At 40.0% G+C, this 27,236-nt stretch overlaps 1 protein-coding gene across 1 annotated transcript in view; it reads right to left on the minus strand.

Annotated features, from left to right (window-relative positions):
• TOP1 (DNA topoisomerase I) overlaps positions 1-27,236 on the minus strand; it is an 80,808-nt gene that overhangs the window by 53,075 nt on the left and 497 nt on the right. Inside the window, exon 2 of the mRNA XM_019749059.2 lies at positions 27,118-27,142. Within this exon, the coding sequence (XP_019604618.1) occupies positions 27,118-27,142 (25 nt within the window). The remainder of the gene's footprint in view (positions 1-27,117; positions 27,143-27,236) is intronic.

Below are 27,236 nucleotides of genomic sequence, written 5' to 3' on the forward strand. Positions count from 1 at the left end.
ATAGAAAAGTTTGGAAATATTCTTGTGTCTTTTGATCCATGAACATGGTTATCTTTCTCCACTTATTTAAGTTAGTGACTCTCAAAATTTTAGTGTGGATCAGAATTAACCCAAGGGCCTACTGAAAAAACACTGTTCAACTGAGGTCAGGTCAAAGTTGAACAGGAATCAACTAGAAGTTTATATATGGAACACGTGTGGTGGTTTTAAAATATGTCCAACAGATTCTTTGATACTCTTTCTTTCAAGAGGTGTGGCCTAATTTCCTTCTCCTTGAATATAGACTGGACTTAAGTGATGCACTTCTAAAAACAGGGTGAAGTGGAAATGTCAGTATGCAACTTCTGACACCAGGTCACAAAAGGCATTGATTGGATCTTTCTGCTTGCTCTGAGGGAAGACAACCGTCATACTGTTAGGACACTTAAGCAGCCCTATGTGGTGGGGAACTGAGACTCGCCAGCAAGAGCCATGTGAGTCAACCATCTTGGAAGTCGGTCCGCCAGTCTCAGGTAAGCCTTCAGAGGACTGCAGTCTCACGACAGACTGTGAGAGCCAGAACTACGCAGCTAAGCTGCTCCTGGATTCCTGGCTCACAGAAACTGTGTGAGACAACAAACGTTTGTCACTTTAAACTGCTAAATTTTGAGGTAACATGTTTCATAGGAATGGATAACTAATAATAAACATGTATGAAAAAGACGAGAAGACAGACACCAAAATGTTAAAAGTAGTTATCTTTGGGTGGTAAATTTATGAGCAACTTGATTTTTTGTGTATATGCTTTGCCTTGTTTTCCAATGTTTTCCCATGTAAATCACTTCTATAATAAAAAATAAGTTATTTTAAAAAATTACCAAGTTTTAACAATTTATTTTGACAAATATTGGTGTACACAAGGAAAAAGCTTAATTCACTAAAAAGCACTAAATTTAAAGAAAAAGGAAACTCAGTAAAAGATAAACAGAAAGTAATTCCAAGTAGGTTTCAAATAACCAGTCTGCCAATAACATTCTTTTTCAATGCACAAAACTTCAAAATTAATTTTAAAGCCAAGTCTTCAAGTCTTCTAAAGCAATTGCTAATCTAAAAATGCAAAACCAAAATATCTGATCAGAAACTTACTTAAGGCTGTAGCTAAATAATCCACTGACACAAATAAGACCTAGGTCAAAGATCTAAACCCCAAGTGTCCCTAATTTAAAAAGTTATTAATATTGAGTGCCAACTATAAGCAAATATACACACACACACAGTGACAGCAAGTGGAGTACAGCACAGAGAATAGTCATTGGAATTGTAACAGCTGTATTACTGGGGGAGGGGGATTACCACTTGTGAGGGCTGTAAATGTCTAACTATTACATTGTTTTGTACACCTGAAACTAATAATAAATAAAAAAAGATATTCAGAGAAATAATCCCCAAAAAATAAATAAATTAAAAGTTATTATATGTCTACTATATACTCAAATTGTGTTATGTATGCTGTGACAGGTACCAAAAAGTATAATATATGGCAATTTCTTTAAATATCTGAATGGCTATAGTATAGCTGCTAAATTTTCCCACATGGCAGGCTGGGTGGGCCTTCTGAGGAGAAATGAGAGAGGAGGCAAAACAGAATGGGGTGCCTCCTGAACCCCAAAAGTATGTAAACAAATTAAATTATCAACTGACAAGGAAACTAGAGATGATCTACACTAGGTAAATTGATACATAACCTCTAAAAATGTACCCGAAAGTACTGACATCTGGAACTCGCTTTCAAATACCCTCAGGTTAAAAAAAGGGAGGGGGGAGGATATAGGATAGAAAACAAGATTGGCAAAGGGTTGAGAGTTACATATGCTTGAAACCTTTCATAATAAAAAGTTAAACACTATCTTTAAGTGTCTTCACCCCCGATCCCTTCTTTGTTCTTAGTATATAAGGTACAGCAAGGAGAAGACTAGCCTACTTCAATGGAGGACTAGGTTAAGGGGGAGTAAGAGATAAAGTTTGATAGATAAAATTAACCTAAAAGTCAGGGTGTCCTACTCCACAGATAACGGAGCCACTTCAAGCAGAAAAGGAATAAAATCACAGCCATACGTTAGGAATATTAACTGAACGGCAGTGTAGGCAGACAGGTAAAAGCAGAGTGAGTATTTAGTGGTTTTTGAAGCAGCCTAGAAAAAAGTGATAGCAACAGGACTGAGAAGGAAGGAAAACATATGAAAGCATGTTGAGGAAAATGGAAGATGAACTCAGTTCCAGGAACTCACTGGCTCTGTGCAATAAATAAATGCAGGGGAAGAATCGAAGAAGACACAGAATCAAAGCAGACGCAGAACAACGTAATGGCTTTGAAAACACAGGAAGCTGTGCAGAACAAAGGTGGCGAGAAGGAAAAGGCCTGGAGAAATGCTGAAACTAATTGGAGTCATACTGTATTTAAGGTAACAGTGGGGCATCTGACTAAAGATTAAAGATGCTGGTCAGAAGAGAAGCCAGTAAGCGAACAAGTGAAGCCAGGAAGGGCGTACCGATCTACGTCCCTCACGGTGAAAATGTTTGCAGACAGCTTACCAACGGCCTTGAAAATGACTTTTACGACATACCTTTTCCCCTTAGCTGGAATCCATCTAAGAATAGACACTATTAAAATGTTTTGGAGAAAGGATTTTACCACTTCAAGCATCTGCTTAAATGCAAAAAGAACCTATAGATTAGAAATGAGAGATGCAAACCACTGAATATTAAAAATCACCAGAAAAACCTCATTCAGTGTGAATTCAGCTCACCTAATAACCTCCTGATAACAACTGTTTCAATCCCTAGCATTAAAAAATTTGAGATGAAGACATGGCAGGAAGACCCCTGAAATAAGGCAGCCTTGAGAAGATGCAAGACATGTAACAACCAATTCCTTTCACTGTAACTTAACTGGAGTTACTCCTTAGGATAGATAAGTAAATAATGGAATAGGACATCAACACCTTTTCTCATCTAATAATGTATTCCTTGAAGCTAAGGAAGATTTTTAAGTTAGAGACTTCCAAATGACGAAAAGGAACACATCTTTGTCTTCTCTGATTGCAGAATAGTTGCTGGCTAGCATTACACAAGGACTTGATAGTTAATATGCAAAAGAAAAGGAAACCTTTTACTACTGGATTCAGAATTATATTCTGAGGTCTAATTCAGTTTACAACCATTAGAATATATTCTTAAATCGAAAGCACCCTGCTAGAGGCTCATCAGACATGGACTCTGCCCTCAAGGAGTTTACAATCCAATAAGGTGGTAATTAAGATAAGAAATCCAAACAGCCAGGGCCCAAGGCAATAAGGGTACTAGGATAGGTGCCAGAACCATGCTAGAGCACTTACTGTCTCATTCAACTTTCTTACCACTCTCATAAGGAACTATGAGTCCCATTTCACAAAAGATAATAGCTAATAGCTATCCTTCACTTAGAGTGTGCTCTGTGAAAGGTAGTATGCCTTAAGTATCATCCCTAGTTTTCACAACTCTCTCTGGGTGGTACAATTTCATCAAATCTAAGACACACGTTTGCTTCTTAGCATCTCTGAAGAAGTGCATGTAGTTCATATAACCCCTAGAGGGGGAACTTGACAATATCCAACAAAACTAATTTACACACTCTCTTTTGACTCAGCAGTCCATATCTACGAATTTAGCTTGAAGATATACTTCCAAGGCAGAAAATTCATTCTGGTTTATATATACATTAAAGCAGAGAAAATTAAGTCAGCAAAGAAACCTTTTTTAATTTTAGACTTGCTGGACTGGATTAAAATTCTTTCCCTACCCCCAAAATCTCAAATGTCAATGACTGACATTAAAGTAACAGTGTTTTAATTGCCTCCTGATGCTCCTATATTTAGAACTACAAAAACTTTTTATAGAGGTGAAAGACATTTTCCCAAATGTCTATACCTGAAACATGTGGGTGTCATTACCACGGTCTCTTACATGATGGCAGAACTGTCTCCTCTTCTGCCCTGCTACTTTTCTGTAAGGGTGGCAGGGCAGGAGGAGTACTTATATTTATGGGCATTTTGAAAAAAGTCTTAAGAGTAAAAAACACTGAATCTGGGTGAACTGCCTCTTTTGTTTCCAAGTGAAAAATAATATAATGAGGGGAAACAGCCTGGATCCAAGAGGGCAGTGAGGAGTCAACACGAGCTTCCTCCTGGTGGAGGCATTATTTGAGCTGAGTCTTACTAAAGGTTAAGAGGGAGTTAACAAAGTGAAGGAAAATGGCATTCTTGGCACATAAGCCATGAAAATCAACGATTTATTATTATTATTACTATTGCTGAAAAATTCATCTTCTAATGATTGAACAAAATTGAGATACACTTCCTACCAGCTGGGAAATGGTAGAGTTGATTTTTGTCAGGGGCACATTAAAAAATAAAATCCTAGAGTTACTTTGATCTGCTTCTGTAAAGTCGTGTATCCCAAAAGCAGTTTCTTAAAAGATACAGGTAAACGTCTGTATCTTGTAGCTTTGGAGTCCTAATCCTCTGCTTAGATAGAAGGGAAACAGAACACCTAAGGAATAAGAAACTTCAGTATCAAATAAGTCCAGCAAAATTTGATCCAACTGTTATAAAGACCCTGAAAGCTGGCATAATCCCAGGATGACAATAAAACTGTCGCGTTGGAAACCAGGTACACAGAGTGAGCCCCAAGTAGCCAAATCAGTGTCAAACCAGGCACAAGATGAAGAGTTCACTCCCACAGGGGAACCAGACACAAATTAAAGGAAGTCAAGCCATAAAACAGTTACATATGTTCAAGAATGATGCAGTTAGGGGTTGGCTGGTTGGCAGAGAAGGGGAGGCGGATTAAAAAAAAAGAAAAATGGATGCAGTCAGCACAAAAGAGCATGGCTAAATGCTAATGCCGATTAGAGACATAACAAGAGTAGCACAGAGCTGACTGGGTCAACAGAATGAAAAAGATGTGATTCAAATCCTTGTTCTACCACTTGCTTATGCCCTTGGGCGAAAGTCACGTGACTACTGGGTCTATAAGAAAGCAGCAGAGGTCAGTGAAGGGAAGCTTCAAATCTCTGTTGATCATCGACTTGATACCTGCGCTCTCTCTTACAGATGAAGAAACGGGTTCAGAAAATTTAGGTGATCTTACAGAACTTTATTTCAAAAGGCAATCAAATTCTTTGTGTATGGCTGTAGAATTCCTGACTAATCTCCACAAAATGACAGACATGTTGACAACTATCAATAAAGTACAATTATTTCTGAACCCTCTTCGTGATTAATTTATAGAACTGAACTGAGCCTACCAAATCATTCCAAATAATTTAGGGTCCACGTTTTTAAGGCAGCAACCATGCCCATTCACCTTGCCTGACCAGCCAACAATGATAAAAGGCCATTTGATTGTCTTTCCTGTACAGACCTAGGAAAGAAAACCATTTGTGAAGAAAGTAAAACTTCGGCCTGCTCTAACAATCCTATACGCAGAAGCCTAAAAAACCTACAGGTTTTAAGGGATACGCTGATAACACCAGTTAACCGCCCCCACCCTTCCCCCAGCCCATGTAGAAAAACACTTGAATTTGTTTAGCTGCCATCAGCTGGTGGCTAACAATGTTGTCTAACCTACTGCCCCCAGGCTCTCTAATGCAATCACAATTCACCCCATGCGTAAACTTCATTCTTAAAACAGAAAGGGCTAAAGAATGGCAACTTTTAAGGATCATTTTATCAACTATTCTGTGATCTTAAGGCATTTTGCCACTCCACCATTCTTCTAAACTATTAGGGTAATCAGATGGGAACAAGAGACAAGAGTCCTTTGCTTCCTTATAGACAAAGGCAGAAAGAGACTTTTCTAGCATAAAGGAAAGTATAAAGCCAGATCTCTTTACACTGACTTTTGATGACAGAATTTAAGACTTAGAAGCAGCTGTGTAACGTGATGGGCTCCTTCTTCCAAGACAGTCATCAAGTCATGTGTGTGGAGGATGGGGAACAAAATTATTCAACCAAAGGGGCACTCAAAATACAATTTTGTCGAAGATAACCTCTGCTCATCTCTGACACACACACATACTATTCTATCAGTGCACTATTAGGAAAGGGAACACTGGAACCATTTGGGTGAAAACACTGGGTGAAGAAATTAACTTTCTAAAGAAGATATGTATTACCTGTTCATTTATTAAATCACTTCTACTGGGACAAATGCTTGCATCTTCTCCTTCCCCCCGACCTTCAAAAACCCATGGATACCACACATCCCCCGAAGGTAGAGTTTAAACAAAATCGACGTTTCTACTTAACACTCTACCCCCAGTATGTTCTAACACTTTAAAAGAAGACTTTTTGTCTAGGACAGATAACCAGCTGGTCTCGGTGATAAAAACTGACATTGGGAGCGTGGTCAGTATCAGGGGTGTGCGACTCTCCCCAGGAACTTAATGCCAAACTAAAAGCAGTCGGGAAGCCTGAAAGCCCGTAACTGGCAAGGGGATGGTTTGAGGGGTCAAAGAATTCTACCCTTCCCTCTCCCCCTAAACAATACACAGCTGTCTAAATTCAGACTTTACCAACGTTGGTCGTTTCTATCCAGAAAACCCCGTCTGTGATCCACCTTGACGGCGGCTGCTTTTCATTTGTAGCCCAGAGAAGAGCCCTTATCACTATTTCACAGCGATTCTCAATGAGAACATTTTCAAAATCCTAGGGCATAGTTAGTAGCCTTTCAAAGTAAGCAGGACAGAGGCTGTTCTGGCTAAAAGCTCTAAGACCGCCAGAACTTAAAAGTAAAATGTTGGGGGGATTCAGCTCTCAAAAAAATCCTTAAAAACTCAAGAATGAGAAAATGAACTAATAGCATTTCCATTTTTCAAAGTCCAAACTATCATCTGTTCTCCACAAATGTGTATTGTATATAAACAAGACCTTTTGTCATGGACAGACTTGTTCATTACTGAAACTAATGGGGTTCACCCATTAGGGACCTAGTACTCTCAAGCTAATAAAAGAAAACCACCAAAAAAAAAAAAAAAAAACCCTCCAGTTGAGAAGACAGCATCTGGAAGTATAAATATTTCTTCTTTCCTTAAGGGAGTTGGGGTACACAATATTCATTCCTTCAAATAGTTATTGGGTGACAATGCTGTGTCAGGCATTGTTCTAAGTACAGGAATACAGCAGGAAACAATACCAAGTCTCTGCCCTCAGGAACTTCCATAACAAGCGTAATACCACCCCCCAACCCTTCCCAACAGAAGCAACTGTTCAATGAGTAATTTTGAAAGGGAGGGAAAAAGGGTCTCCAGAACTGCCCAAGGTTCCCTAGGAGTCCCAGAACCAGGCTTTAATGCCGCAGCTGGAAAAGACTTCAAGAAGTTACCGCGGCCAAGTCAAAGGGTCAAACTGGATCAAATGAAAGTTACCAATTATTTTTCAAAGCGCTTAAGTCCTCCTCCATATTCAGTATTGGTAAAAACTTCATCATCAGAAACTTAGAAGTACATACACTGCATTAAAAGACAGGTGCCCAGCATTTTCGATTCTGTTTTTATCAGCTCAGCAGCACCACTTCAAATTTGTAAAACCTGTCATACCGTCCAAAGTGTCTACATATTCAGAAATGCCACAAATTGACTTAAAAACACTGCAGAGACCCTACCTTGGTTCTTAAACATCAGCAACTGAGCTTACTGGCCAGATGTGGTCCTTAAGGTCCTTGCCAGGCAAAAGGCAGGAAGCAGCCAAGTTGTTTGCCTCAGGGCTCAATCCCACACAAAAAGGGGTTAAATGGCCAGAGGATGTTTTCTCTTCCTGTCTACTTCCATATTTAAATTTCTTTGGCTCCTTTTATGCCTTTACAACACTGCAATTAACTTAATCTGTCTTTTCAGCTCCTTCCGGTCTATGCACCCTACTTTAACTTATTTTACAACCTTCTCTGCCCCCTACTCCATTATTCTCCGTAAATTCAAGTTCATCTTCCTCTGGCTCGCATTCCCAGGAACCAATTAATTACACTAAGAAAAAAAAAAAAAGTTCAGATTTAAGTGATGGGACCACCAAATTGTCTTCAAAAAAAGCATGTCACTTAATTAACTAACTATAAGAAAGTCTTCTGAGCTGGCGTTTCTAGACACAATTATGGGCCAAAACAGGCTGCTCACAGTTATATAATTACACCAAAAACTAAATGACATGTTTTAAAAGTCAATTCCACCGTCTAATAGTAAAAAGATGTCCTCAGAGCAAATCCAAGTCTCTTCTGTAATATACTCATGGAGTCCTAGGTAATTTATTTCTCTGCTCTGTTCTCTCAGTTTTCTAATCTATAAAATGATCTCTATTGGCCCCTTACACTCCCAGTCACAAGAATTCTATGACCTTTAAAAACTGTTTTAGTTCAAATGGATTAAGGTAAAAAAAAATTTTTTAATGCTTCAGAGCAGTGGTTCTCAAACTTTCCTGTGTTGAGACCAAGGACTTATCAGATAGTGTATTTTACCACAAATTCCAAGTGACCAGAATCTACATTGTCCAATCATATTCTGAAAACCCTGCCTTGTTGTTTCTTGGTCCTTGAGCAATAATTAATACCAAATACCAGGCACCTGCAATAATACACGTACTACTAATTTTTTCAGTTTCTATCGCAATTATGTCTCTCTGTTCCTTTAAGAGGCAGGCACAAGGTGCTGAGTCAGTCCCTGAGGACTTTTGAGACTACTGAGTCTCTACAATTGCGGAAGAAGAAATTGTTTTCACCTGCTACTCTCCCAGTCCCCATTAGAGGAAGGAAGAGCTACACTAAGGGGTGACACAGTTACCCCAACTGAGGGAAGGAATAGGGTGATTAGAGTGTTATTTGCGCATCAGTGGGCAGACCCATACTGAGAGAGAAACAGGTAACCTGACTCCTGCTAGTGGGACTCAAGAGTTGGGTAAATGAATGGCTACAAAAAAGATGGATTAAGACAATAAAAATATATCTGCGGGGTTCAGATGAGGTCAGGAGCTGCTTGTTCAGTATTTCAAGCCCAGAAAGATGAGTTAATTCTTGAAAGAAATGACACTGAACTTGTATCAAATTCAGCTGCTTTGATTCAACCAGCCACAACAGTTAAAACAAAGATATCAGAAAATTTTTGGATAGTATCTGTTTCTGAAAAAGGAACAGTTCAGCAGGCTGATGAGTAACATCTAAGTTGTCCAGCTATAGAAACGCCAAGATGTCAGTCAAGTGATTTCTCAGACTTACTTGTGATATTTTAAAGATGCAATACGCATAAAAGTTGTATATTGATTTGGGGGGAAAAACAACACTTAATGAAGCTGCAAGCTCACGGTGACTTCTGACACTTGGCTTACAGATGCTTTGGGAGCTAGAGGCTACGACGCAGCATGGAAACGAGTCCAGTGAGCTTCCTGTGATACACACAGCACCACTCACGTCGGGTAAGCAAGTGGCACTACTTACCAATCCAGGGGTCAATTTTTCTGTAAAGGGACAGGCAGTATATAATTTAGGCTTTGTGGCCCATTTGATCTCTGTTGCAGGTACTCAACTCTGCCAGTGTGGAACAAAAGCAGCCACAGATTATATGTAAATGAGTGAGCATGGCTACATTCCAACAAAATTTTATTTATGGACACTGGAATTTGAATTTCATGTAATTTTCCTCTGCCATGAAATAAGTCTTTTTTTAAAAAATTGACGTGTAACTAACATGTAACATTAGTTTCAGGTATGTTTAACAGTCTTCTTGATTTTTTTCCTCCAACCAGTAAAATACTAAAAAACCATTTTCAGTTCATGGGCCATACAAAGCAAGGCTTTGCAGAACCCTGCACTGCTGAACAGTGCCTAGAAACTATCCATCCCCTACGCCCCCTGTAGAGAGAGGTGCCTTTCTCGGCTCAGCGTGTAAGTAAGGAATATCCTCCCTGCTTTCCTGACAACTCCTCTCTGACTCCTACGCTTTCTCCTGATATCCAGGCTAAGCCTGGCTCCCACCTTTCTCCTTGCTTCAAACAGCTCATGAACGGCCATTTATTAACGACTTAAAAATGGTTAAAAATCTACTCCTGCTCTGCAGAACTAGACCAAGTAGGTCGCACGACTGAGAAGTCTGACGGGGAGGCCGATGCTGAGCCCACCGCTCATTCTGCGTCTTCAGCAGCAAGCTGGTTAAATGTGTTTACTCCTCTCGACGTGGAAACACTGTAGTTGTCCACATACTGCTGCTCACCACCTCCGATGAAATTCCTCCGTAAATAAGCAGATTTCACAGATCCGTCTAAAATGGGGGAGGGAGGCTGGTTCTAGTTAATCCTTGGACGTTAACAAAAAGATCCTTTTTCTTGAGTACTCAAATAGAGGTTTCACTGATTTCTGGAATAACTGGCTCCAAGCACAAGCTGAACTGCTAAACAAATAAATTACCCAGGGGTCTCTGCTTTCCTTCACAGGGAAAGGATCACACATTAAAGCGCAGCAGAGCCTGCTGGTCAGTGATACTAGTCTGGTGAGGATCCACTGTCAATAAAGGTGAGTGTGCTATGAAATGAGAGCCTTTCGTCTGATACCCAAAGGCAGTACCTCGACTACAGCCCAGAATTCCCAGGAGGCACCTGAGTCATCTAGGGTCCCTTCACGTTGTTTTGTGTCACATTTAAGAACTCAGGCTGTGGCATCAGACAGGCCTAGATGAGCCTCCCAACTCTGTGGATTACTTACAAACTACACAGCCTTGAGCCTCAGTTTCTTCAAAAGTAAACCCAATAAACCTCTGAGCCTGTTTCTTCAAAAGTAACTAGGACACAGTACATGTTCAAGTGTCCAGCTTTTTATTTCGTCCCTATTCCATTTCTCCTTCCCACCCCAAAAAGAAGTGACGACTGGAAGCTGAAGCCAGAGGAAACCACATCGGTTCCGGGTCTTGATGCAATTCCCTCAAGGTGTTCTCTGCGACCTCCTATGCCCGCTGCTATCAGTGGTCCTCACGGTAACCAAGGCTACAATCCCACTTTGTTCCATCGGACTAATACTGTGTGGTTCACTGTGGGCCAGATTACTTGAAATTAAGTAAGATGAGGGTGGCCGGATGGCTCAGTTGGTTAGAGCACGAACTCTTAACAGGGTTGCGGGTTTGATTCCCACATGGGCCAGTGAGCTGCACCCTCCACAACTAGACTGAAGACAACAAGCTGCCACTGAGCAGCCAGAGGGGTGGCCGGGTGGCTCAGCTGGTTAGAGCTCAAGCTCCGGTTCAATTCCCGCATGGGACGGGGGGCTGCCCTCTGCAACTCAGACTGAAAACGGCGACTGGACTTGGAGCTGAGCTGCGCCCTCCACAATTAGACTGAAAAACAATGACTTGACTTGGAGCTGATGGGGACTGGAAAAACACAGTTCCTCAATAAACAAAAATAAAAAAATAAAATAAATAAAAAGGAAGTGAGATGCAGCCAACTTGCTATGAGCATGCAAATGAGCGGAAGACCCCAGCAGAAGACCCCAGGTGGGGTGTAAACGGTGAGCTCTGATCTGCTTTTACTATAAACAACATCTTGGGTGAGTTAACCTCGAGTGCTGTTTGCTTGCTGGTACAATCTTAGATTCTCTATCTTATCATCAGACATCGACTTATTACTGAGTACAATTTAATACAAATTTAACTTCTTGTTATAGCAACATGCTAAAAACTTGCAATTAAAAATGAAGTTGTGGGCTCATACCCACCATTTTAAAGAATAATGATCCATAAAGGTGCATACAAATTTAAGTTAATCTGTTTTGTCAACTACAAAATACACATGACCTACCTCATGGGGATGCTGAGATAAAATGAGAATTTATTCAACCCAAAGGACCGTTTTTAAATGTTCATCTTTGTGTAGCACTAACAGGGTCAGTAAAATGGAGAACTTCCTGAACGAACTGCTCTGGTAAACACAACTTCACTTGCCAGGCATAATTCCTCTTAGCATGTCACCCAGGATAAGGCCATGTCTACATACAGAAGAAAGACTGTTATTCAAACTGGTAACACACCGAATTCACACCTGGGTTGGATTTTTAAGTTCCAAGACCCCCAGCCACCCGTATTCCAAGCAAAATCTAAACCTGAGTCTCTTGGCTCTTACTCACATCTTATCTAGAGCCGTGCTGTCCAGTATGATAGCCACCAGCCACATAGAGCTACTTTAATCTTAAGTAAAATAAAATTTAAAAATTAAGTTGTTCCGCCACACTCGCCACATTTCAAAGGCTCAATAGTCTCAATGGCATGGCCAGCAGCTACCATGTGGGGCACCAGGATACAGAACATTTCCATCTTAACACGAAGTTCTGCTTCAATCAGTGTGGACTGAAAAGCATCTCGGCTGCAAGTCGTGTAACACCGTCCTTTCTGTGGTAGGGAGCACCGCACAGTGTGAGTCTCACTGGTCACGGCTGACAAAGCCAGGACTGACTGAGGCTTCCTTGGTTCTGGACTCCTTGCCTAGCACTGTCCACTCCACCAGACTCCCCTGCGGGAAGCCAGTCAGGGGCCGTTTCCCGACCAGGCACTACGCTGAGTTTGCCTGGCTAAACTGGCCATCTCTAAAACAGGCCACTGCTGCACAGAGCCCCTGGAAATCAGAGGCGCAATGAGTGCTGCTCAGAGAACATTTCAGCTTAGGTCTAAGAAGGCCGCTTAGACCTAGATGGAGCAATTACTTTAAGCTTCAGGAGTGTAACAAACAAATCCCATTTTACTAACTCATCTTTGTTCTCCAAATCCAAGACAAAGTTGGAATGTTGTACTCTTGCCTCCAAAAGTAATTAACCAGTACAAGACCCTTAAGGTGGGCATTTGCATTCCATATACTCTTCTCTAGTGAATCACATTTTCACAAGGACATCCCTGCACTGAAAATGCTTCTCCTTTCCCAGGAGGCGAAACTTAAAAGGGAAAAGGACTTGTCTAACCTGAAAATGTAATTCTCAGGCCAGCTCAATTAGGACAGGCCCATTCCTGCTGACCTGTGCTCCTTTGCTTCTACTAAGTGAGTCCTTAATGCCTGGGAAGTAGTGAAAGTGATTACAAACCCCCGGCCTGGGCAGAGGAATCCTCGGCACAGCCTAAGCTGCCTTTGTTTCCAGCGGGCATGGCCTCAAAATGCCCCCAAGTCCACAACTTTTCTGGCCATAGAGGTGTCAAGATGTGTTGATGTGTTGCTTCATACATCCTATTACTACTAATTCAACCAAGGGGCCCTCTGTCTAGAGTGTATCACTATTGACTGTGCTTGAAATGCACAGAACATTCTCTGGGCTGTAGAAACAGTAGCGTGAACACAGGTATGTTCTTTAGAAGCCTTTCTGGTGCTAATTATGAAATGGCTCCTTTTTGTGCTCCACAAGGCCCTCCTCCCATTATGAATGAATTACTCCAACCTCGTAACTATAAGTATTGAACAAGTAAGTACTGAAGCCCAACCATGGGCCTTGTGAAAAAACACGGAACACTGCTTAAGAGGTTGAATCACTAAGAAACTAGTTCTAGGCATCATCTAAATGTCAAGACTGAAAAATTTTACCAGAAGTCTATTTTGATCAGTCAACTTACCTTATTCTTGTCAACTGCAGTACCCAGTACTATTAGGCGCTCTTTTACATGACTCTGAGGTAATTATCCCTCCTTTCACAGATGAGAAATGCAGGATCCGAGTTGTGACTTGCTCCAGGCCACTCAGCTAACAAGAGCTGAACCCAAGTTTATCTAACTCCAAAGTCTGTATTTCACTGGACTTTGTCAACTGTCTTTCATTCTGCCTAAAACTGTGAGGCTCAACAGCAGAAAGTGAACTTCAAATCTCACTGTATTCGATTGGTTCTGAAACTTTAGTGGCGCATCAGATCACCTGCTTGATTTATTAAAACCTAGACAGCTGAGCCCCCACTCACGGAGTTAGAGCCAGTAGGTCTGGATCAGGCTCAAAAATTTGCATTTCCAACAAGTTCTCAGACAATGCTGCTGCTGCTGCTCAGGAAACCACTTTAAAAACCACTGCTCTATTGGAATCCTCCATTTCAATCACAGTCATCAGTAGCTAAAGACCTCTGATCTAATCTTCAGGTTAGTGACCTCCGAAGATTAGCTCCTCAGCATTCCACTACTATGCTGGTACCTCCAGTACCTTCTAAAGCCCCGCCCTACCCAGCCGAGGACTATTAGCATGAAAACAACCTCTCACTCTGTGCTGCGCTCAGCCACCCAATCCTAAAAGATGACATCAGAATCAAACAATGGCTTGTTAACCGTGGAAGTAGGAAAAAGGATTAGGATTCCGATGTGACACGTAGCAGAGCAGCAGCGAAGGCAGTTATCTCTGCTATTTAGGTACATGCTCATTGAAAGGTAGAAAATGTTTATTTAAATTAGAGTACAATAAATATCAAGCTTTTATAAACATGTATCGGAAAACACTGTTCTGATTCTTTTCTCAAAACCCCGTAAGCTCGACCAATGGAGTACCTTAATGTGAGGAAGCAAAACACATCTCAGCTAAATAAGACATAAAGCTCAGATAGATCAGTTTCTCCAAAAGTGACTTATGCGTCATCTGTATTTATCAGAATTATCTGAGGTTGTTAACGATGTATTTAAAATGCAGATTTCTCAGTACGCTTCACTAATCAACTAGGGATATGTATTTTTACCAAACACTCCCAGGTGATTCTTACACATATTAGCTGGAGAACAATGAAAATTTAGTGTAAAGCTCTCAATGTTTGTCACTTGATTCAACCAGCTGGCAAGCTAGGAGAGCAAGGGGGTCCCATTTCACAATTTAAAGTTGGTAAAATCTGTACCGACCATATAGGATGAGACAGTGCTCTTGCCCACTTCCTAGTAAGCAACCGAACACGTAAAATTTCTCCAGACTAGTATGAAAAATGGGAACAGGACAGCAGCAAGGGCTCAGTGAAAGCCAGAGAGAAGTGGTTACTTCTGGCTTGGGGTCAAGTGGTGATTGCCGACAGACTCAGAAGAAAGGAAACAGATCTGTGACTATGGCTTCAATACTGAATGAAGCACGCTGAGATGTTTCTGACCCTCAAGGAGTTTACAATACTTAATGCCTTCCTAAAAATTAGGTCACAAAATGGAGACGTAGTGGGTATATTTATCTAAGCGGTACCAACTTCTAAAGACTAAGAGGCATTCTGGAGTAAAAAAAGAATACTTAAATAGAACAAAACATGATCATAGAGTTGTGGGAGAAGAATGCAAACTGAACTTCATTTCTGGGAAACAGAATTGCTGCAGAGGCTCTAAAAACTTAAGTTTTCAATAAAAGTCCTAAGCAAAATATCTTCACTTCTGTACCGTAAACACTTACTGGCACGCATATTTACATACGTGCAATCAGTATGCAATTCTGCTTGATATTTTCCTACTGTTACGTATGCAAACACTTTTACTATGTTTTCAGTAATCATATTGTATTACAACTTTAAACTAGTCCCCTAAAAATTTGAGCTCAACATAAATACTACCTGATATCTAAATTCTAGAGGTTAGTTCCAGTCCTACAGGAGGTCTTAGTATTTTCAGGACTGTAAAGAGAAAAATTTTAGCTTCTCATTTGCCCAACTAGAATTTCTTTCCCCACAAAGAAAACAAGTATACTTCTGCTGCTAATAGACAACTTTCCTGACATTCTGAGATTAGGGTGGTGTTAACATCGATAAAGGACTATAAAGTTCTGCTGAAGTGCTTATTTTTATATCACATTGCGCTCAAGGAAGAAGGTGATTTGATATTTAAGGGGAAAAAATAATAACTGCGATCGAACTATCATCAGCTGAAACTTCACTCAGCTCACTCCATCTGCCCTGGAGTTTCATATTGTTTAAGGGAAATAACTGGGCGACTTCTCAGAGTTGGGGTGTCTGGCCTTGGAGATCTTTCGTTTGGAAGTGTAACAAGCCAGCATTTACTAAGACTAGTCAATCTGTGTTCCTCCTCCTCCTTTTTGTTTCTTTTCCTGGGTAACCAGAACCAGGAAAATTTTAATAAATACCGTATTTTGCCGTATGTAATGCACACTTTTTGGCCCAAATTTGTGAGGGAAAAATAAGGATGCACATTATACATGGGTAGCACTAATTCTGTATCTATATAAATGTTTTTAATTCTTTTATTTATGCTTGTGAGTTAAAAGTGTAACTCCAGAAATCAATAACGATATCTATATGCTAAATACCCTGGAAAACGATAACCGGTTTTGTTAACATTATGACACACTTGCAACGATGAAGAGTTCTTGGCCTTCTATGATGCGTAAATATCATAAATTTGTTACCGGTACATAAAATTTCTTGTACCTTGTATCTGTTCTTGTGTTTTGTAATTATTTGTTACATACATTTTCTTGTACCATAATACGTTAAAAAATAAATGCTGGAATTCCTTTATAATACAAAAAACAAACACCTAAATGTAAACAAATAAAAATTTGAATTAAAATATTAAAACGAGACATTTTTCCCCCCCTTGGGCCAAAAACGTGGATGCACATTATACATGGGAGCACATTATACACAGCAAAATACAGTACGTCCTGAGGTATGATCAATTACCGAGGAAGCTCTTGTTTATTTCTGATCTTAAATATTAAAAAGTAAGAACTACTGACACTGCATCCATTTCTGTGAAAATGCACTGATTTTAAGAACAAGGCACAATAAGTCTAACATTTAGTCTCAATCACTTTTCTAGTATTCAAATCACTAAGTGATACCACTAAGGAACTACCCCTCTTCCTCTGAGCTACTGAACAGCTTCAGTGTGTTGCCCATATCAAGACCCTGAATGGATTAGGAAGGAGTAACAACAGTAATCTATTCAAACTGTTTCACGAAATTCGTTTCCCAGGACTTTAAGTACTCTAAGAATTTAGTTCTTCAAATTGACGAGGATGATGATTTTATACTTTATTACATTTCTAGTCACTCTGACAAATTTACCTGTGCAGGAAAACCTGAGAACTACTTTTCTAAAATCCATGCGATACTGGTGTCTGACACAAAAAGATACTGAGAAATAAATTTACAGAACTTTATTCTTCTTCCATTACAGGTGAAAAAGTTTAATGAGCTTATAGGTATCCTAAAACAAACAAAAAACACACATTTTCTAGATGTTATGAGTTGGACATCCTTAGAAATATAAGGGCCTAGGTTTACAATCTTTAAACAAACAAACAAACAAACAAAATACCTCCTAGGACTGGGAATAAATGGAGACATCACGCTCTTCCACTAATAGTGAAGTATTAACTGCCAGAAAGTACCTTCCATCCCCATTCATCCTGGTATGACAGGAGCCTTTGTACTGAGGCCCAGTGAAAAACAAGGAATCTTAACAGAAGTGACTGTACAGACCTACAACATACTGACTTCAAAATGTTTGTCCTGAGAGCCATATGGATTTGTCTTGTTCATCTGTGCCTAGTGGTTACTGGTATTTACTTCTGAATGTTTGAATTAATGAATGTGGCAACTTAAAATTTCCATTTGCAATTAAACATGAAATTTTTAGCTTCCTAAGTAGGGCTATAAATATTGCACCATCCCAAGTGCAAAGGGGGAAAAGTTATTTGCTGCCAAAAGATTCTTAAACTGCAATTTAATTTATGAGAAACAAAGTGCTTTCTTTATACATGGCCACAAAGTCAAAGCAAGTCTGGACGCTCCTGAGCCAGCCTGTCTCCCATTCACAGCAACGGTATCATATTCAAGGCTCCCTCGTGACCCTACCCCTTAAGTAAATCCTCGCAATACCCAAATTTAAAGAAATTAAAGATGTTCCCTTTGTACAAGAGACTAATGAAACAATCTCTGAAAGAGCTGTTTGGGTTTTAAGGATTGGCAAGAACCTAAAAATGTTGCTCTAAGTTTTAACTTTCCTAAAGTGATCCTCACGTGCTTTCCAATCCTCAATCTTGTATTAGACCTAGTTCACAGGCAAAGAACTAAGGGTCTGAAATTAGCTGTTCGAAGACCTGGCTAGTGAGCAGAAGCTCAGGAACTCAAATCCCCATCGCCTCGACTCCGAGTCTCTGTCCTTTCCACAGTATCATGGTTACCTGATTAGGGGGCGGAGGGGACAGGGGCGAACACACCCTTGACCAAGACTATTCACATTCTGAATCAGAGAAAAATGATATAATAGAAAGAGGCCAATGTTTTGAAGACTTTTAAATCCAATCCTATCTTGGACACTCTCACATACTGAGGACAATAGAATGCCATGCAGTATTAACAAATATACACTTTCCCGCAGGTTTTTTCCCATGTACTTGAAGAATAATATGTGCCTGAGATGTTTATATTTTCAAGACTTTATATTTGAAGACTCTTTAAAATTAGACCCTATATTCTGTAGTTTCTACTCTACAAAATTAATTTATCTGGCCTACCTTTAATTGAATATTAGTTTTGAAGTCTGCTCTTACTGTGATGCTTCTCTGACAATCCTTTTATCAATGGTGTAAGATCTCTACCAAGACCCATTTGGCTTAATCTGATGGACATTAGTGAACATACCCCTACCTGACTTTGGTTTCTATAAGGAGCACTTTCAAGATAACAAATTCAAGGCAATTCAATAATCAGCATTAGCTAGACAGACTTGGGAGCCTTACAGAAATTTCTGTGGACTGGATATATTTTGTCACGGAATCTCCCCAATGCGATAGTCATGCAAAACTGTTAACATGAAGTTTACTATTTCAATTCTCATACCTAAGCTTTATAATTTTAGGCGTGCTTATTCCCAAGAATTACTATTTCACAGGAAGCTGAGTTGGTCACGTTAAGCACCAATCTGGAAAAATGAAAAATTAAGGTAACTCTCAGGTGCTCTGAGTCTTTTCAGTTTAAAAATGTTTTGGGAAGAAGTAAAATAATGAAAAAACATGCTGACACAATTATATACTGAGTTTTGTGGTTTTTAAATAAAATTACAAATAATGAACTTGGCATTTTACTTATTATATGTGCCTAAAAGATAAAGCTCTGGTTATCTTCTATAGAAAACCCATAACTCTATTAAAGGGCTAAGAAATTAGCCACGTCAATATACTTCCTTCATTTCTAAGCCCATCTTCTCTATGCTGGAAGGACTTCCTAGTCCTAAACTTGTTCTTCGGAACCAGTCATACATTTGGCTTCTACTTAGCCCAAACCTAGACAGAGATACGCACCGCCTTTCATTGTACAGTGACTGCTTAATAGTCGCAAGAGATTGGTGTAGGCTTCGCAGTTCAGTTAGGTAAAGACTCAGCCGACTCTCGTTCTATGCTACTGTTCACTTGTAAATGTCGGGCTGAAAACATTAACACGGCATACCCGTGAAGGAAGGAAAGTCACCAATGTCACTCACTACTTCAAACCTAACACTTAAACTACAGATCCATTTCATAGTAGAAGCTGTCTGATCAAAGTTTATTTTAAAATGTGAGCAGAGACGCACTTTTATATACTCATTTAATTCTCAATAGGTTGTGAAGCATAGAACTATCATCCTTGTGTACAGATGAGAAAACAAGGTATAGTGGCCAGGTCAAGATTGATAGTAAAAAACAGGGACTTACCTAGATTTTTATAGGTAGAAATAGAAATAGAAAACTTCAACTCCAATTTTCTATTCTACCACAGCAGCTCAGGAGCACACTCTCCCCACAGCCTCCCGCTTCATCACATATGCTCTTCAACAGCAATCTGGTTCCAGCCTTAATACCAAAGCATCTCTTGAAGACCTAACATCCCAGGTGCAAGGGGTCTCCGCTATCTCCACCAGCAGATAATTAAGGGCAGGCTATGCCATCTGTATTAGAAGCTTATAAATTACAGCCTGAGGGAGGTTTCTGGAATCTGAAAGGCAATATACTACCAAAAAGGGCAGGTGACAAGGTGTAAAAAGAAAAAAATGTTTCCTTTCTTGGTCTGGTTCTCTCACTAACCTATACAATCTGTACTATCCCCATTAAATTCAGATTTAATAAGTACAAAAAATGTGGTGTCTACTGAGCTCTCAAAATGAGGTCCCTTCCTCTCACTTCCCCTCCTGCTACAGCAGTCCAAGAGCTCAGATAACTACAAAGAAATAAAGCGGGTTCTGGAGTTGGATAAAAATGAAAGGTCAGCCAATGAGCTACCCTAATCCACTGATCCTGAAACGTGCTGGATACGTCTTCTGCCCAACCAGTATTTTGCCTATGAAACTTTCTATATCTGGGCATTCACATATGGTAGCAAGATAAAAATCTGAACTTTTACGAAGCAGGAAAAGGGTGCATTTCTAGTGTATTCTTCTGGTGTAGGACTAACCTTCAACTTAAAATTTTATTTTTGCAAGCTCCAAACAGCCAAGGATAACTTTTCCAAGAAAGCTTCCCGGCATCTACCTTTGCTAGGCTGTGCTAAGAAAAATACAAAGAATATTGGGACCAAGGGTTGGCTGATTTGTTTTTGTTCTTAAAATACATATAGGAAACCATCAGCATACCCAGGGATCTACTAAACTTGTTCTCAACATCAACAACAAAGACAAGAGAATTAAAATCCCCAATAACTCTGATTGTTTTAACACTTTTTGTTGGAACTCATGGAGGTGTATCTCAGAAATGCTCATGAACTGAGTTCTTTGGTTTCTTAAATCCACCGAAACAAAGTTAACTTCAAAGGCTCAGAGAGGAATTAACAGCTTGACAGACATGCACCGTACCCCAAATCGAATGGGGAGGGCAAAAGGGAGCTGTAAATAAAAACATTCACTGTACATTTCAGAAAACTTCTCAAGAAGAGTACAGAAGGTAAATGTGGCGGGGATAACTGAGTGGATCTAAAAATTTAAGAGAAATTTAAAAATAAATAACTAAATAAAAACTTAAGACAAATTAAAAATGAATACCTACCAAAAAATTTTAAAACTTAAAATTGCCTAGCGCCCTTGGAATTTCTTTTTTTACTAAAATATAAACACATAAACGATAAAGACACTTAATAAGGACTTTGATAATGTTGAATGGTCTAGCTTGATGATATTACAATCTAAACAACCTAGAGATACACTTGAGATAATCAGCAAAGTCACTCTCTCCCAGTTTAAAATTTAGAATCTTTTTTGAACATACAGAATAAAAATCATTGTAAACAATATCTATTTGCTGTTAAACTATTTCAGCAAACTATCAGTCATTTCGTATACCACTACCCAAAATACCATTAATATCTAACAGATATTCCACTGTAAGCTTCTCCCCACCTAATACATTCGAGGCTACCACTCCCCCATCTTTATTCCCCTCCAGTTCCCGGGCCCTTATGCTACCAACACACAGCACACCATGCACACCTACATAGGTAGGTTGTGGAGAAAGAGTGGGGGTTGGCAAAATGCTAATTATTCCATGAGATGGGCTCTATTTTAGATTTCCTACTTCACATACTGGCCTGGAGCCATGTGGATGGAAAGTGGCTTCTCAAACTTCAGATTTACCAGGCATAGACATAGAAAAGACCTGTTCCAGCTATTACTACTCAAAGTGTAAACACAATCAAAAGCTTCCCATAAACAAAATACCTCATTCACTTCTTAAGGGCCAGTTAGGAACTTTTCCCATCCCAAACTTTTTACCTTTAAAAGTCAAATTCTCAACTGTTTACCCAATGCCTTTATTATGTGAAGTTAATGGTTTCAAAATATTTAAGGAGTAGTCAGATAAACTAAACCACAGGACACAGAACAGTCACTCAACTGACTCTCTTCCACCTCCAAATGCAATGGATTATATTTTACCTTTTTTTCAAGAGGGTTAAACTCTGGGTCCTACATCAAATAATCATTTCAATCATTTCCATAACCTCATTCAAATGCAAATAATTACAATTGCATCCATTTTCCCAAGTGAACCCACAACTTTACTGGCGTTCAACAGTTTCATATGGAAAGGATGCAATCCCTTACAAAAATCCCTTCTGGGTAAACAACTTTGGGTTTGAAGAAAACCAGTTTTATTTTGCACTGGGTGGCAGGTTAGCTTAGTTGGTTATTTTGCGCTGAAAGTATGGCAAAGTTGTTAAAGACCTGTGACATACATATGCAGTCACACCGAACTCATACGAAAGAACAATTCAGTACCATCTGAAGGCTACTAAAATGATACATCTAGAAAGTACAACAGAATTATTTTCCACACCATTAGCAATGGAGGATAACTGTTACTATAATATACGACATTAAGCTTTTTCTAACATATTTACAGACTCAAAAGGCAAGACATCTTTTTGTACCCCTCCACACACACACACATCAAAAACAAACAATAAAACACAACAGCTCAATTTTGGAATATAAGCTTTAAGATATGTTAAGAATCCCTGGCACTGTATAATGTACTGTATTTCCCCGAAAATAAGACCGGGTCTTACATTAATTTTTTGCTCCAAAAGACGCCATTAGGGCTTATGTGCAGGAGATGTCATCCTGAAAAATCATGCTAGGGCTTATTTTCCGGTTAGGTCTTATTTTCGGGGGAAACACGGTATAAATGGATACTAAATTCACTAAGACCCAGAACAAATTAACAAGTCTCTTTTTCAAACTCTCACAATTCTCCCTTTTTATGCTCATGTTAAAGAAAAAAGTCAGACTCAATTCTTTTTGTGCTACTATTGGTTAAAATGAGATTTGGGGACCGACCCTGAATTCCTCTTTTCCATTTTACTTCACTTACTAAAGAAGATATGAGTTGGCGACAGCAATATTACCTAGTCTTCACCTTTCAAACCATGAGGTAGTTTGGATTCCTTTAGTAACTCCTGGATTTTCTTGTTTTACCAGGAACACTGGAATCTAAACTTTGTTTGTGACTTCGGATGTGCTGGTAATATAAAAAGCACATGTTGACAGGCAACTTTGTTTGATGTCTAAATGTAGTAGAAAGTTTCTACAGCAGCTCCCTAATTCTGAGATGAGGACCCAAGGAGTCTGGCTATAGTGCTTAGGAAAGACAATACTGGAGCCCAATGTTTAAGTGTTTTTGGATTGAATAGGAAAATGTGCCAGATTTCATCTGAAGGTACCATCAGTTTGCAGTTTTAAACATGTGATGGGAATTTTCAGATAGTCACGTCATCAGCCTCCCCATCCCCCACCCCAACCCTGGCCCAACAGCACAGAAGTACAGCTGTTAGCATCAGGAACAATTTATACTCAATTCCCCATTCAATTTGAATCAATTATACTAACCAGAATCAACAAAAGATGATGTCAAACTACAATCCCATATAACATTTTTCAGAATCACTGACGGAATCAAGCATTATACTTTGCTCATGCTAGGGAGGGAAGAACCCCACAACTCCAAAATACAGAGGGTGCCAAAAAAATGTATACACATTTTAAGAAAGGAAAACTGCATTAAAATGGTAATACTCAATACAGACTGACAACAAAAGATATATACAAGTCATGTTTGACTTCTGCAATTACAAGAGGTGCTCAAAGTGGTTACCATCAGCGTCCAGACAAAAGTGGTTACCATCAGCATCCAGCCACTTCTGATTACGGCAAACTACTGCTTGAGCAACACTGACCAAAGTGTCCAGTTGCATACATTTTTCTGGCACCCCTGGTAGACAGGCAAAAACTTCAAGTCTTTGAAATGACAAAAGGATCACTAACCCCCCCAACCTGATGTTATTATCAACTCTACAGCTAGCTCGGCAGTTTGCACAGTACGGTAACAAACTAGCCCATCTATACACCTAGTGCTACCAGCACTTCGAAAGGAAGTCTTTCACTTAAGAGATTATAGTTTCTGCTCCTGAAACTCCCAGCTCACCATCAATATTTTAAATATAAATACATCTCACAGACAACAGATTTTCCCAGCAGTTGAGTATGAGCCAGAATATTCTAAATTCTGTAAGAACAGCAACAGTTTTAACTATTGTAAAGAATGTGCTCCAGAGAGCAAAACATCTTTTAGATCTGAGGGGATGATGGCAGGCAAAATGAGAGATGTTTGTGTTTTAATAAAATATAAACCTGCAGTTAATCTGTAAGATGGGTTAGTTAGGTCCATTTAAAACCAAGCTTAAGCACACTCTTAATACGAAGATCAATAATGACATGTCTGAGCATCATTAAACATTTATTTTTATTTTTTAAAAACTGTCTTTTGTAGTTACTACGTAAATCAATGACTAATTCCCAGTGTATTACTTAATAGAGCAAGCACAGTTACTAACGCTACGTATTCTACACAATATGTATAAAGATAATCACCCCAGTGTCAGCCCCGAGCATGGTAGGGAGACAGAGTGCCTCTTCTCTTGAAGGAGCAGGTTTAGATTAAAAGCAAGCAAATGACAAACTATCAAATCCTCCCCTCTTGCCTTTTTCAGCTTTGTAAGAAAGCAGAGATGTGCAGCTTCCAACTTCTTCACACTAGAATCACATATATACCGTGTTTCCCGGAAGATAAGACCTAGCCAGACCATCAGATCTAATGCGTCTTTTGGAGCAAAAATACAATACTTGGTCTTATATTACATAAGACCTAGCCTTATATTATAGTAAAATAATACAGTAAAAAAACCGGGTCTTATATTAATTTTTGCTCCAAAAGATGCATTAGAGCTGATGGTCTGGCTAGGTCTTATATTCGGGGAAACACGGTAGTACAGTAGCTAAGCTTGTGAGCTTTGGAGTGCCCCACTCACTGTCTTTGGGCAAGCTAGTAAATATGCCTAAGCCTCAGTTTCCTTATCTATAAAATAGAAATAATAGTACCTAAAACTCAGAAGAATCCTTCTGAGGGTTAAATTAAATTAGATGATCCATGGAAAGAGCTAAGATTTGTGCCTGGCAGACAGGATTCAATAAATATTAGCAATTATTGCTATTACACGTGAACAAACAATTCTAAAAGTCAATATAGCCAGTTTACTTCAGTCTATTAAAAACACCACTAAAGATCAATAACCTATCCAGCCCACAACCATTCAAATATTCAATAGTTTCTTTGTGTAATTTAGATGAAAACCATGAATGGAGATTAACTTTCTGAGAATGGCCTAAACTTTGTTTCATTACTAAATACATTACCTACTCAGCCCAGTCTTCAAGTCAAAAGAACCCTTTTTTTTTCTGTATTAAGATCCTACCTTCCTTCAAGAGAGATCAAAAGGCCTTCTTACATCCTCACCTGCCACATCCTCTCTTTGCTTCCACATCCCAGGAAAACATATTTATACTCTTCGCAGTTTTCTTACTCCCTCTCTTAAAATCCTGACAGGTTGGCTAAACATAGTTAAGAAATATTCCAATCCCTGACACTTAGCACCTATTCTTGCATAACACCCAGCTCAGAAGTCACCTCCTGAGAACTTTCCCCACGCTCCAGACAAAATTAAAGTCCCCTAGTCTCCCAAAGCATTTTGGGTATACATATGCCCCAGCACCTACCTTATAATTAACTAATTATGTCTCCCCCAGCAGACTGGATTGAAGGCAAGAGCAGCACTGTGGCCGAAGGTTTGCTCTAGCACTAAACGTGTATTTGGCACATATTAGGTGCTCAAGAAATGCTACGCTTTTCTTTAACCAGATTCCCTCCTCACAGAGTATCATCTCATGCTGGATGCCCCACTTCAAAATCTGAACATCAGGCTGCTCCTTCAGTAGAGCCGGCTAACATGATATACTGCTGATTACAACATGAAAACCTACTCATCAGCTTCTCCCACTGGAGAGGTTCCCAGAACCCAAACTCAACTGAGCAGGATTATGTACCATCAGAATCAGCGGGACTTCCCAGCACACGACAGAGGGTACCTTCTCCTTCACCCAGGTTACTGAAAAGCCTGCAGAGCGAGTTTTTTATTGGAGGAATTTTTGCTGGGTAACTGAAGTGGAAACATTCAGAGAATAAACGCCTTGATTTGGCTGAAACGGGTTCAAAAACATAAAGATCTGGGAAAAGCTAGCTCTTGACTCCTGAAAAACAGCGGCTTCTGAAAAAGAATGAACAGGAAGTAGGGTGGGTGCCGGCCACTCTTTGTTTTAATAAATAAAATCCTTTTTTCCTTCCCCACAGCCCACAAGAAAGGGCCAATACACCACGTCCAGATGAGATGCTCAGCAACCTTTCCTCCTGACAAGTACACTAAACTGGGTTTCTAATAAAACATTGTCTTAGGAACCTCAGCCACACTGAAAAGTTCTAGTCAGTAACACTAATTTTTTTTTAATTAATATGCCCGAGTCCAAGATTTACATTGGATGGCCCACAGAGAACTTGCAAACTTTTTGAAGGGAGGTACTACTACTACCTATGCAAAGAACACAACTTAGGAAAAACAATCTCAAAATATGAAGAGCTCAACAAAGGATGGCTTTAGTTTTAGAGCTATAATTCCTATCACCAACATCTTACTTAAAAAAAAAAAAAATCAACAGCTGCCAAAGGGTAGCTTTCATTCTGGAAGCAGAAAAGGAAACAAGAAGCAGAAAGGGAATAACCCCCAAAATAAAGTTCTCTTTGGAAAAAAATAGTAACAATTCAGTCTCCCACCCTTCCCTCTCTGGTGAGGTCTGTGATTTACATGGCTTTGCTCTGCAGAAAGCTCTTTCTGGGCAGCTCAAGGAAGGAGCCGAGGGAGGGAGAGAAAGAGACACAGGCACAGAAAGGAGAGGAGAGAGAAAAAGAAAATGGCGCAGAGACTAAGTCCCGACTGTCGACAAGGCGACTTTCCCGGGAGAAATCCGGGCCCGGAAAGGCTGCCCGAGGCCCGGTGGCAAGCGACACAGGGTCTCCGTTGCCCCCTCTCGGGAGAGCCGCGATCTGGGGGGGCTGGGATCCCCGGAAAGGGGGTCCAGAGGCCGCCCGATGGGAACAATGGGGCCGGTGAGCGAGGAGCCGGGACTTAGTCTCTGGGACGCCATGTCTGTCCTCTGCCCGGCTCCGGCCGGGCGCGGGGTAGGCGGCCGGCAGCTGGGGGACCCGGGGTCAGAGCGGAGGGCACACTCACCATTCAATCGGAAATCCGCTTCGATCTGGAGAGAGAAAAAGAAGAAATATGAAACAACAGGCATATTAACCCCGCCGGCGGCGAGCGCGCGCGGCCGGCGGCCTAGCCCACGGTGCGCC

Source organism: Rhinolophus sinicus, chromosome 13 (assembly GCF_057876585.1).
Source record: "Rhinolophus sinicus isolate RSI-liver-muscle chromosome 13, RSI-T2T, whole genome shotgun sequence".
Taxonomy (NCBI): domain Eukaryota; kingdom Metazoa; phylum Chordata; class Mammalia; order Chiroptera; family Rhinolophidae; genus Rhinolophus; species Rhinolophus sinicus.